Genomic DNA, 12,341 nt, shown 5'->3' with positions numbered 1-12,341 from the left:
AATTGAAACCGAGATGACAGTTTAACTTCAATTGACTTTCCTGTTACGTGAAAAATAATACTTAACTTGGGAAACTCAAAAAAAAACCCTTATTCATACAGTTTTGATTTACTGACAACTGAAATATACAGAGCTACCATCTTGCTGTTATATAGTGAAAATTCTGTGGCAACTAGATATTTTTAACCTAAATATTTCAAAAGAAGTGATTTCATCAATATGGTTACTCCAGTTAGGCCTCAAGTTATTTCCCAAGTTCTATAACTAAAAACATTCATTCACACTGGCTAAATGTCCTGCATTCAATTTAACTAGTAGGTTGAATGAAATAATTCACCAGATTTCTATTTATTTGGGTTCTCAAGTGGAAGTTTTTCATACAGAATAAAAATATAAATTATATAATTTAAATTCAAATTTGAAATTCCAGGTTGTAAAAATGTCAAATATTCATATACACCACTATAAACAGTGCAGGCCAAAATAAAATGAGGTGGTATCTTGGTCATATAAGAACTTCAACTGTTTGCTTTGTATATTAACTGAAGCTCAATAAATTAAACTATAGATGCAACACAAATGTAAAATAATACTTTTATTATTTTGATAAGTATTATGTTGTAACATTCCATAATATTGCATACTGCTCATGTGTTGTTTAGTTACATATATTACCCTTACTTCTCCCCACCCCCCCCACCCCCATCCCACTCCCAAATAAGAATTTAAAGATGCACTATCCCCTTAAAGCCCTATAATACAGGCTTTTTTTAGCTTCACACATTACATATAAAACAACAATGCCATGAACTAAAACAAGTAAAGGTAATTTTGCTAACAGTATCAATGTTTAGTTTAATTTCACAGTTTCACAAGTAAGCAGTAAGTACTTAAAAGATTAATTTTTTTAATCACAATAAATCTTGTCATTTTTTTCTCCTAAGTGCTTATTCTTAAATGAGAAAAGAAATAGCATGAAGGAAAAGGAGTAGTGCTTCTTTTAGTCCCTCATCTAACCAAGCAGATCATTCTCTAACTGCAAAAATGTTCTACAGTTAAAGATGAGTTACTTTTGTGCCAACATTTTGATTACAACTTCAATTTTTTTTTGCCTTCTGGTTGCTATCAGCAACAGTGTATAAATAAAATATGATATTAAAAATTAAATAGCAATATTAATTCTTAAAAGGAAACAAATAATGAAAAACTTTAGTAGAAAAACTAGTTATGACCAATGAGTCAAGTACATAAGGAAACAGAAGCCAATTTGCATAATTGCATAGATTAACTAGTCAAAATTCAAATTCAGACAGAACAGTATATTTAATTAAATGAATAAAAAGGGGCACTTTCAAGTACTTTTTCCTGATTTTTGGTTTGTTTTGTTTTCCAAGTGTGCAAGCCCTTTAAAAAGACTTAAAATAACTTCAATACACTCTAAAGATTCATTTGGCAAAATTATTTCTCCCTTTACATCTCTGATATAGTAAACTGGAGGAAAACAAGAACAGGTACAACCTTTTTTTTCCTCACAAGGATCATTGAAGATGAATGAAACCATTGATCTAGGCATTTTAAAATGTAAACTTGTGAAAGAGGCTGTCTTTCCAAAACTTTCTGTGACAGAGTGGTACATTTTAAGATGTTTGTATACTTTTAATCTAAAGAACTCATTATTGTGTAATACTTCTTAATAAAGTTCAAACTTTGGTCCCAAACTACTAGATAGTGCCCCTTTTGTTCAAATTAAACACAATGAATTCAAATCCAATCAAATTAGCTTTGCTATTCAAACAACAGATCCAAGGACTAATGGTTTGTATTTAAATGTGTAAACTGCAGTCACTTCACTGCTCAGAAACTTCTCTGTATTTTTTACCTGCAGAAATTAAAAACCCTCTCAAGAAACTCATTACCTATTTTCCCCCTTCAATAAGGATTATTTTGCTTGAAAGATTTGGCTTAGAGAGGCATATTACAGTGTCTACAGGGTCCTCAAAATAAAAGCAGGCACAGCTGGTTATTTTATTTATGAATTATGCTGCATGCAACATTATCAAAATAAGTTAGAAACAGTGGAATACCCTGTTACCTGATATTCAGAACTGTTCTTAATAACAAAAGAATGAGTTTATCTGATAAATTCACCATTAATTTGGTATTCTTTAATATCATCACCCTGTTCTTCTGAATATATATAATGCAAAAGAGATACTTTTTGTACCAAATCTCAGATTTCCACTATAACAAAAAAAGGACACAAATACAATTCTCTAAGTACATTATTAAAAAAGTTTGGCAGATATAGTCTAGCATTATGGACACTAGTCAACCCCCATCCCTTGCCTATATTTTGTTTATTTGTAGGTTTTAAATGTTCTGCTAAAAAGCTTTGTTTTATTATATATATAATTTACAAAGTATTAATAGCACTCCCATGTACATTTTTGTTCGGTAACATGCCTCTGATTTCCAGTGGAATCAAACTGTAAATGTTGCTACATATCAAATTAAATCTTTCTGTATAATTGTCTGAAATGACTAGGAATCTTATCAAAACTGCATCAAATACCATCCTAAAACAGTTGTAAACAACAACATTTAAAAACATTCTAGGTAAATATTAATTGAAAATGTAAATAGCTGGCTATTATTTAGTAACTATAAATAAAAAATGAATTCAATAATACTACATCTGCTTCAAAATTTCTATCAAGCACAGTACCAAGGGAAGAACACTTTTCACAAAGTAAATAATGCATGATTTTATTATTTTTATATTTTTTGAAGGTTTTTCCTTTAATCTCAATACATGAAATCTGACTTTGAAAAATGGCTTAAAATGATAGTAATCTGAAACACTGAATCATTAAGTTATCTAAAGTATATATCAAGCAGCAATGTGATCATTTGAGTATTATACCATAAAATCTAATATAGATTTCAAACTCAGTCAAGAATCCTTATCATTTCTCATTGATATTGGTCATTTAGTGCCCAAATAACATTAAACACATTTTTCAAAGTTAATATAGAACGATCTGACTTCTTTAAAATAATTTTGGCATTCAAGTAGTTTATTACAAAGAAAAGCACAACTTTTCTATTATTGTTCTGACAAAAATCAGAGAAATATTGTATGTTTTTGCTATGCAGCAGTACTTTACATTCATAACTAAATATCTGTCATGATGTACTGCTGTCTAAAATTAAGAGGAAAAAGCAGCAAAAAAAGGCAGCATATTTGGTCAAACTAATAGAATCTGAGATTCTATGAACATTGTACATTTTCCAAAAGAAACAAGAAATGATTAAAGAAAAGCAAACATTGTAGTGTATGCTCAACATAAACCAGAATAGCTTTTCTTTTTCTTAAACTGCCATTTTTTTAAAAGACAAATCTGTTTTTCAGCACGATATTTTAAATTTTTTTCATAAATAGAATTCACATGTTTTTCCCCCACAAAGTATAATGTACAACACAGTGTTTCACAATTTAAAGTAATAAATATTTTCACATTCTAATTTAGCTTTGACTAGTTTGTCTTTTATTTTTATGCTTTTGTTCTGAAGCAATATATTTTTTGCTTCAGGACAGAGGTAGATTTAAGAAACTGGGCATGTCAGACTTACTGTCAAAATGCAATTATCAACAGCTGTTACTGCCGATAAGCAGTTTCAAAGAATGCCTGAAAAAAATTCAGAACCACTATTTAATTAATACTTTACTAAGGTTCTCCCTTTCAAGCTCAAGTTATTAAATTATATATTTAATGCACACAACTCACAAGTCAGTTACAAAAAAAAAATCTAACAATAAAATATATAAATACAAAAGACAAAAGCTATAAATGAAGACAGGTACATCGAAACAGAATTTTTTTTTGTTTTTGTTTTTTTTTTAAAAGTGCATCAACTGCTTCATTTTTTGTCCTCTCCAAAACCACATCAAACTTTCTGACTGGCCAAAAAGAGGAGCTACACGAAGCCAACATTTAACATTGTTTCTTTTCACTTAACTATTTACAACTGAAACCCTTCCATTGGTGCTTCCTGCTGTTGAAAAACAAACTGTTGCTGGTTTTCATCCACCTGAGGGACAATGTTAGCATCTTCATCTTCCACCCCAAAGTAGTGTTCAATTAGATCAAAAGCCTTTTGGTAGATCTCTTGATTTTCGTGGCTTTGAAGAAACTCAATTTTATCCAGACCTAAATTTTTAAAAAAGCACAATCTTAAAAAATCATATAACTAAAAACTGAAACCCAAAATAAAGTTGTCACAAAATCAGCATAGTCATTCACATTACTGCTAATGAGATTCTCTTTCTGACATATAATTTTTCCATCTCTTAAAACAACAGGTGATAATAATTTTATAAAAGATTATGAAGCAATATTATAGGATCAACTTCTACTATAATAGTTTAATTACAAAATATGTATAATGTTCGACAGAAGATTGTGTTTCTAACATTAGATACAGGGAAGTAGAAGATCCTATTTGCACATCTCTAATTCTACTCCCCAAAACAAGGTCTGCTTCTCTGAACCTGGCTATTAACAGTATCTACCAAGGACAAGGACAAAGTAAAGATCATTTTGTTTTTGGAAGTAAAGCTGTGTGAGGTATAATAAGTCCTGAATTGAATTATCTGTCAAAAAGGCCTTTTCTGTTGGGAGTAGATGGAGAAAAATTTCAATCATATCTATAGTTAATATAGGGCAGGTTTTAATTCATAGGAATTATATCCATTTACCCTATGTAGGCAAGTGGTTCCTAAATTAATAAAGGTAACAATGTATTGTCTTAATCACTAATTTAAATAAACTAAAAGCTTAACATTATTAAGAAATGCCAAATAATCCTTATCAATAATGTGACCTGAGACAAAGAAGGAAAAGAAAGAAGAAAAAATTCAAAAGAAAAAACATTCTGAATCTAATTAGGTACTTTATTCTGGCAGTGCCTCTAGTAACTAGCACCTCTGATTTCCATTTAAATCTCTCTCAGATTAGCTATCCTGCAAGACTATTTAGAAATACACAAATAAATAAATAGATAGATAGATAGATAAAAAGAAATGCATCAAAATATCCTAATATAAAGTTTATTAGGATCAATGCATAACTACAGAAATAATACTTTACTATACTCAAAAAGTTTTATGCTACTTTATAAAGGAGTGAATTAAAACTGAGAGGCTAGGTGTCTTTTACTTCCATTCATAATGACCTCAGTCACAACTCCTGGACAGTGGATTGAATAATCAAAAAAAATTTATATTATCATTTTATACAAGATATAAGCTAAAGAGATAAATGTTTTTATTTAGTTTGGGGATGTGGTAGGGAGACAGAAGAGGAATGAATATAAAGCAGATATATTTCTAGTTCCTGAATGCAAATTAATTCAGCAGAAAGAGTGTTACAAAATGTGCTAGTTTCCAGAGGAAAGCCAGAGATTTAAAATGTTTGACGGGATAATTAAATTATAAATTATAAATGGATAAAGTCCTTACCATATGCTTCTTCAATCAAAGCACAGTATGGATTGATGCCCACTCCATTTTGTCTAGCTTCTTGCTCCCCAAGGCGTAAAATGTTTTCAAGACCATTTAAAGCCACCTGGACTATTTTGGAATCCATCACAGTCAAAAGGTCACAGAGAGGTTTAATACAACCTAATGCTACCAGATACCTTTAAAATAATTAAGGAGACAAGGAAGAATTTAATGGATTTTAATAGTTTAATAGTACTAACTCATAAAAATGCTACACACAGAGGCAATATAAGTAAAGCAAATAAGCAAAACATTCCCTAGAATATAAACTAAGTGGTAAAAAATGAACAACAGGCTGATTTACAAGTTCTCATTTCCACAGGCTCAGTTTATACTTCCAAACTTCAACAGGCTATCTTATAAATAATGTATTTTTTCCTAAGTCAAAGATAGGAAATAAAAAACAGGACAAAGCCAATATGATTAACTTATATCAAACTTATCAACATACTTACATTTAAAAAAACTAAGAGAATAGGAACTACAAACTTACATATTTAATTTCCTTAAAGTCTCTGTATTTTCATTTGTTTCACCTTAATCTTAGGCACTTATTTTGTTATTCTGATGTATGACAAATCTGAAATTTTCATATACCTGTTTTATATTCAAATTAATAGGAAGGCAATTGAAGGAGAGAAAGTAGTATATGTAGGATAGAACTATTAGAGTAATCAAGAAAAAACTTGGATAAGAAGTAATATGCTGGGGCAGCTAGGTGCCACAGTGAATAGAGCACTGGCCTGGGAGTCAGGAGGATCTGATTTCAAATCCAGTCTCAAACATTATAATTACCTAGCTGTGTGACCTTGGGCAAGTCACTTAACCCTCACTGCCTGGAAAAATTTTTTAAAAAAGGAATAGCCTTTGAAGAAAGCTAGGTGTTCATGGAGATAAGAAAAGAATAAATGGCATGGATAAAGGAAGTGAATTGTCATACAAGGAACAGCAAATAGTCTAGCTTGGCTGGAATACTGTTTTGCAAGGGAGTGTTATGTATGTAATAAGCAACCCGAGAAAAGGCAGGTCAGAGCCAGATTGTGAAATACTTTTATATATAAAATACAAAAGCTCATATTTAATTTTAGATACAGAAAGAAGACACTGGAGTTTTTTTGAGCACAAGAGTAACATGGAATTGATCCACTCATTTAGGAATATCAACTTGCCTAAAAGTTGACATGATAAGGCTACTGTAATAACCTGACAGCTATTCTGTGATTCTCTTATAAGAGGCAGAAAATAATTCAAGAGGCATGGCTTTGGACAGGTAGATAAAATTTTTAGGCAGGAAGTGAAAATGCTAAAATCAATTCAACTTATCAAGTTATCTGATCAGAAAGAACTGAACTAGTTAGACAAGTAATCTCATCTTAGGGTGTTAATGGGAACAGTTAACAGTAGTATAATGTCATTAAGATAGGCAGGGATGGAAAAATTTAGGTTTGAGCACAGAAAGCACATCTCTAGTAGGGACTTTATTTTGCAATAAGAAGAATCAGAACTACCCCCCCAAAAAGGAAATATTTCAAGTATATGAATTATATTCTCTGGAATGAATATGACAGAATAAATTGAAAAGTTGAAATCAGAAAATTCAAGAAAAGAATAGTTTTCCTTGGGGACACAAGGTTTTTTTTGTTTTTAAAAATATACTATTAATAACTAATAATTGACTAGAAAAGGCATCAAAATTTTTTATCCAGGATCTCTCTGACAGTTTTTCCTATGAACAATTCATTAGAATAATGTTTATAAATGAGTACACGGGATTACAAGTGAAACAAGATGTAATGAAATATATCCATCAAGCTATCTTTAAAGAAAATTTACTATACTAAGAAGTGTGGGTAATTGAAAATGCTTATTTTCTCAATAAATGTTCAGATCAAATTATAAGTTGCATAGCTTCTAGAAATGTTCATTCAACATTTACATCAGATAATGAAATTATTTAAAGTTAATTAATGAATAAGTATTCCACTTGATATATGGATTGAAAAACTTTTGTCACTAAAGATAGGCTTCCACAAAAATAAATTTCAATTTAAAAAATTAACAAAATTATTCTAAACAATAAAAATTGAATAAAATTACAGACCCTGTATTATTGATGCCTGCATTTGATAAACACCAATAAGGAATGGGAAACTAGTTTTTTTTTTAAACTGACAATGTGGGGGGGGGGAAGCAATGAAGACAAGAAGATAAAATAATAGCAAAAATACTAAAAATACCACTAATACATTGTTGGTGGAGCTGTGAACTCATTTAACCTTTCTGGAGAGCAGTTTGAAACTATGCCCAAATACCACTACTGGGTCTATACACTGAAGAGATGATAACAAAAAGGGGAAAAAAACATCACTTGCCCTGTTTGTGGTGGCAAAGAATTAGAAATCAAGTAAATGTACTTCAATTGGGGAAATGGCTTAACAAACTGTGCTATATGTATGCCATGGAACACTATTGTTCTATTAGAAATTAGGAGGGACTGAAATTCAGGGAAGCCTGGGGGAGATTTGCATGAACTAATGCTGAACAAGATGAGCAGAACCAGAAAAACATTGTACACCCCTAACAGCAACATGGGAGTGATGATAACCTTGATGGACTTGCTCATTCCCAACAATCAGGGACAATTTGGGGCTCTCTGCGATGGAGAATACCATCTGTATCCAGAGAAAGAATTGTGGAGTTTGAACAAAGACCAAAGACTATTACCTTTAATTTAGGAAAAAAAACCTGATATCTTATTGTGTAATCTTGCTATCTCTTATACTTTATTTTCCTTCCTTAAGGATATTATTTCTCTCTCATCCCATTCCATTTAGATCTATGTCTACCATGGAAAAACAATATAAAGATCAGCAAATTGCCTTCTGTGGGGGGTGGGGGAGGGAAGCAAGATTAGGGGAAAAAATTGTAAAACTCAAAAATAAATAAAATCTTTAAAAATGATTAAAAAAATACTGAAAATACAAAGACATTAGAAGCCATGGACCTTTCCCCATGGAGCACCAAAAAAGACAAAAAGATCCCAGAGGTCAAAGCTAGTTTTAAAAAAAAAATAGTAATCTTAGCAGAAAAAGAGAACCAAAAAATCTCTAAGTATGATTCTTATAGATAATACAATCTCTTTTTTTAAGATGTAAATTTCATCAGATTAACTTTCAATGCTACTTCTTAAAAAAGAAGCCCAAGGAACTTTGTAAGCATTTCTGATCTACATAATGATTCTAAAATTAAAGGATTCTATAGAAATGAGTGTTTAGGTGGAGAAAAAAAAGAACGGCTATTTGTTAATATTACAAAGAAAAAGAATTGAGTCTTAAAGTTAGTGTAATGAACTAGATTATAGGTTCTGATAAATAAAAGTAATTAGAAAAGTATCATGGGTATTGTCAGTATCATAAAATAATGTTTGTCCCTTCATTTTCAAAGACCACCACATCAGGGAGGTAGATGTCATGACAAGCCAGTGAATTGGATTTGAGTGGGGGGGGATATGCTGGGTTAAGTCACCAGCCTCACTTTCTCCTCCAGAACCATCTGGGGCCAGTGACCAGATATGAATCATGATGACTGGAGATGGCTCTGGAGGCGAGGCAATCAAGGTTAAGTGACTTGCCCAAGGTCAAAACAGCTAGCAAGTGACAAGCATCTGAGGCTGAATTTGAACTCCTGTATCAAGGTCAAGGTTTTTCAAATGTCAACCAGTATCACTCCAGATGGAAAATATCCATAATTCCCCACAAAGCAAATGATTACTAAACCCTAGTGATTTCTATTAAGATGAAATTATACATATTTACATCCTAAGTTAAAAAAAAAATTTCAGTGCCTACAAATGTCATATTCTGTTAAGAAAAATCTTTCTCTAAGTTTGCAATATAAAAACTAATTTATTGAAATTTATGTCAAAAGTAATGAGAGAAAGTTTAAATAAATGATTTCTAAGAAATTAACCACTGCGAAAACAATTATATGGTTTATAGACTATCAAGTCTATCAATTCATAATGCTTATCAGATCCATTTTAATTTGAGTAGTACTTCATACCTAAACAAAAAGATTTTTTTTTTTTTTTTTTAGGATTTTTCAAGGCAATGGGGTTAAGTGGCTTGCCCAAGGCCACATAGCTAGGTAATTATTAAGTGTTTGAGGACAGATTTGAACTCAGGTACTCCTGACTCTAGGGCCAGTGCTCTATCTACTGCACCATCTAGCCAACCCCAAAAGATATTTCTAATCTCAAAATATTACAGCTTTAATTTTCATTATTCTATAACTACAAGGATGAGGAGTTTTCTTAAAGTTATTCTGGGAAGAACAAAAAAAACTCCATTATAAATTGAGAATATAGTATGTTCTAATGCTTTCTAATTTAAAAAGTAATAATGTTCACTGTTTTAAAGCTTTAAAAAATCCACTATCCTTTATAATTGATATCATACCGTATCTGTTCTGGAGTGCCTCCAGATGTTGCATTGGTTATGGCCCATGCTGCCTCTTTTCTGGTACGAAATTCAGCTTTCTGAAGAATTTCAATTAAAACAGGAAAGATATTTGCATCTATGACAGACTGAAGCAAAGAAAATACAAACATATTACTGTCAGTAAAGTATAAGAATTATTACCATGTATAATAATAATAATAATAATAATAATAATAATAATACTTAAATGTCACAATTTTTATGGTTTATCTTCAAATGCTCATATGGTACTTATTCTTAGAACTTTTGAAAAAATATCTTCATCTCTCCAGTCTGACAACACATTATAGTATATACTTTCTAAAAAAACTTTATTTCAAAAGTACCTTTACTACAAGAATACTGTTTATCATAGAACAAAAAGTTTAAAAAAAATAAACAAGCTGCATGGAAGAACAGTAAAGGAAATGGCATCCTAATGTAAAAGCTAACAATACAGAAAACATGGACTTTTTTGAAATGTGAAAAAATAAATAATTGTGGAATGCTAATCATGAAGCCAAAAGGAAAATATTTACAAATAAAAACAAAAATATTTATTTATAAATATTTATAAATGATATTCTGTAAAAAAAATTGAACTGAAAAATAATGCATCTGGGGCGTTTCCTCCTTTTCAAAAAAATTCATGCCTGAACTACCTAAAACTGATAAAAAGCCTAGTTTACAAAAACTATTTTACTAAAATCCATTCAATTACTAAAAACAATTTTACTTGTTCATCCTAATCCCTAATAAGACAATCTTCTTGCTCATTTTCAATGAGGAACAAGAAACTGAAAGTTGTACATGTTACAAGTAAGTATATGACTACATACACAAGTCAAAACTGGGATTGTAGTTGTGATTAGAGGGAAAAAATAGATAAATAAGAGATGTAATGAAAACAGAAACAGTAAGATTTGGCAACAAATTGGCTATGTGAGGTAACAATGAGGACTCAAGGCTACAAACCTGGGTGACAAGGTCAAAAATGGTCTCCTTACCAATAACAAACAGGGAGGCCAGCATAGCAGAGGGTTTGGGAGCAAAAATAATGAATTCTATTTTGGACATGTCAGTTTTGATATGCCTTACCAGACAAGGAGCATAAAAGACTGTTTGTTGATAATGTAAATTTTGTAATTAAAAAAAAAATGAAAGTGCCCACAAATTGGGAAATGGCTAAACACACTTTAGTACATAAATATGGTATTATTTTTTTAATTTTATTTTTTAGGGGTTTTCTTGCAATGGGGTTAAGTGGCTTGCCCAAGGTCACACAGCTACGTAATTATTAAGTGTCTGAAGCCGGATTTGAACTCAGGTATTCCTGACTCCAGAGCCAATGCTTTATCCACTGCACCACCTAGCCGTTCCCCAATAAATATGGTATTATTAAGAAATAACTGAGATTCAGATAAATTGAGAAAGATTTTCATGAACTGATGCAGATCAAGGAAAGCAAGATTAAGAGTATACACAATAACTACAATAAGAAAATGCATGATGACTACAATATTTTTTAAAGTACACACTAAAAACACAATAGAATTCAGATAAATTTACTGATCAAGTTCGTAGAACTGGCAAATAAATATTTTTCTCCTCTCATTAGTGAAATGGTGTAGAATATTTTGTGTGTTCTAATACATAGTCAATACCTCAGTTTGTTTTGTCATTCTTTGATAGAAAAGCGTGTAGAGGAATGAGGTTATTGGAAAGAGACGCTGAAGTTAAAAAACAAAAAAGCATAAGAAAATATTTTTAAAAGGTAATATTCTTCAGCATTATATGCACTGACAAACTAAGCCTACAACTGTCCCATTTCAAAACAACAACAAAAAAAAATCAATGGGAGCAGAGATATACTTAATACAACATTATTTAAATAGCAAGGAAACGGAATAACTGCAACCACTTTAAAAGTAAGCAAATGCAGTTAACATTTAGCATAATGAATATATTTCAATGAAATATGACATAAATTATGACATCACACTACAAAGAACTTACCAAATACTTCTTGGTGTCTTGAAATTTTATTTTACCTACTATTATTCCAATGACTCAGTTCTCCTATACAGAGATTTATGTACAGTTTTGGCCTGTAGCCATAAGCACATCGTTTAAGATAGTGAAAAATAATGAGATACCTAAATATCAATCAGGAGGGATGCTTACCTGAATCTGTGCCCTATTTCCTGCAGTGATGTTAGATACAGTCCAGCAAGCCTCTTTTCTAATTGATTCTTTTGGACTACTCAGTAAGTGTAAGAGACAGGGTAGTGCAGAACAAT

General features: G+C 31.0%; 1 protein-coding gene across 1 annotated transcript in view; it reads right to left on the bottom strand.

The window, feature by feature from the left end:
- Nucleotides 1–706: 706 nt before the first annotated feature.
- The window catches only part of LOC141489362 (importin subunit alpha-6-like), a 23,144-nt gene continuing 11,509 nt past the window's right edge, over nt 707–12,341 (bottom strand). Inside the window, exons 2-5 of the mRNA XM_074190033.1 lie at nt 12,226–12,338; nt 10,021–10,148; nt 5,522–5,700; nt 707–4,211 (exon numbers count right to left, since the gene is read on the bottom strand). Coding sequence (XP_074046134.1) covers nt 4,024–4,211; nt 5,522–5,700; nt 10,021–10,148; nt 12,226–12,338 — 608 coding nt within the window. The 3' untranslated portion in view covers nt 707–4,023. The remainder of the gene's footprint in view (nt 4,212–5,521; nt 5,701–10,020; nt 10,149–12,225; nt 12,339–12,341) is intronic.

This window comes from Macrotis lagotis, chromosome 5, assembly GCF_037893015.1.
Source record: "Macrotis lagotis isolate mMagLag1 chromosome 5, bilby.v1.9.chrom.fasta, whole genome shotgun sequence".
Lineage (NCBI taxonomy): Eukaryota > Metazoa > Chordata > Mammalia > Peramelemorphia > Peramelidae > Macrotis > Macrotis lagotis.
This window is presented reverse-complemented; position numbering and strand designations above follow the sequence as displayed.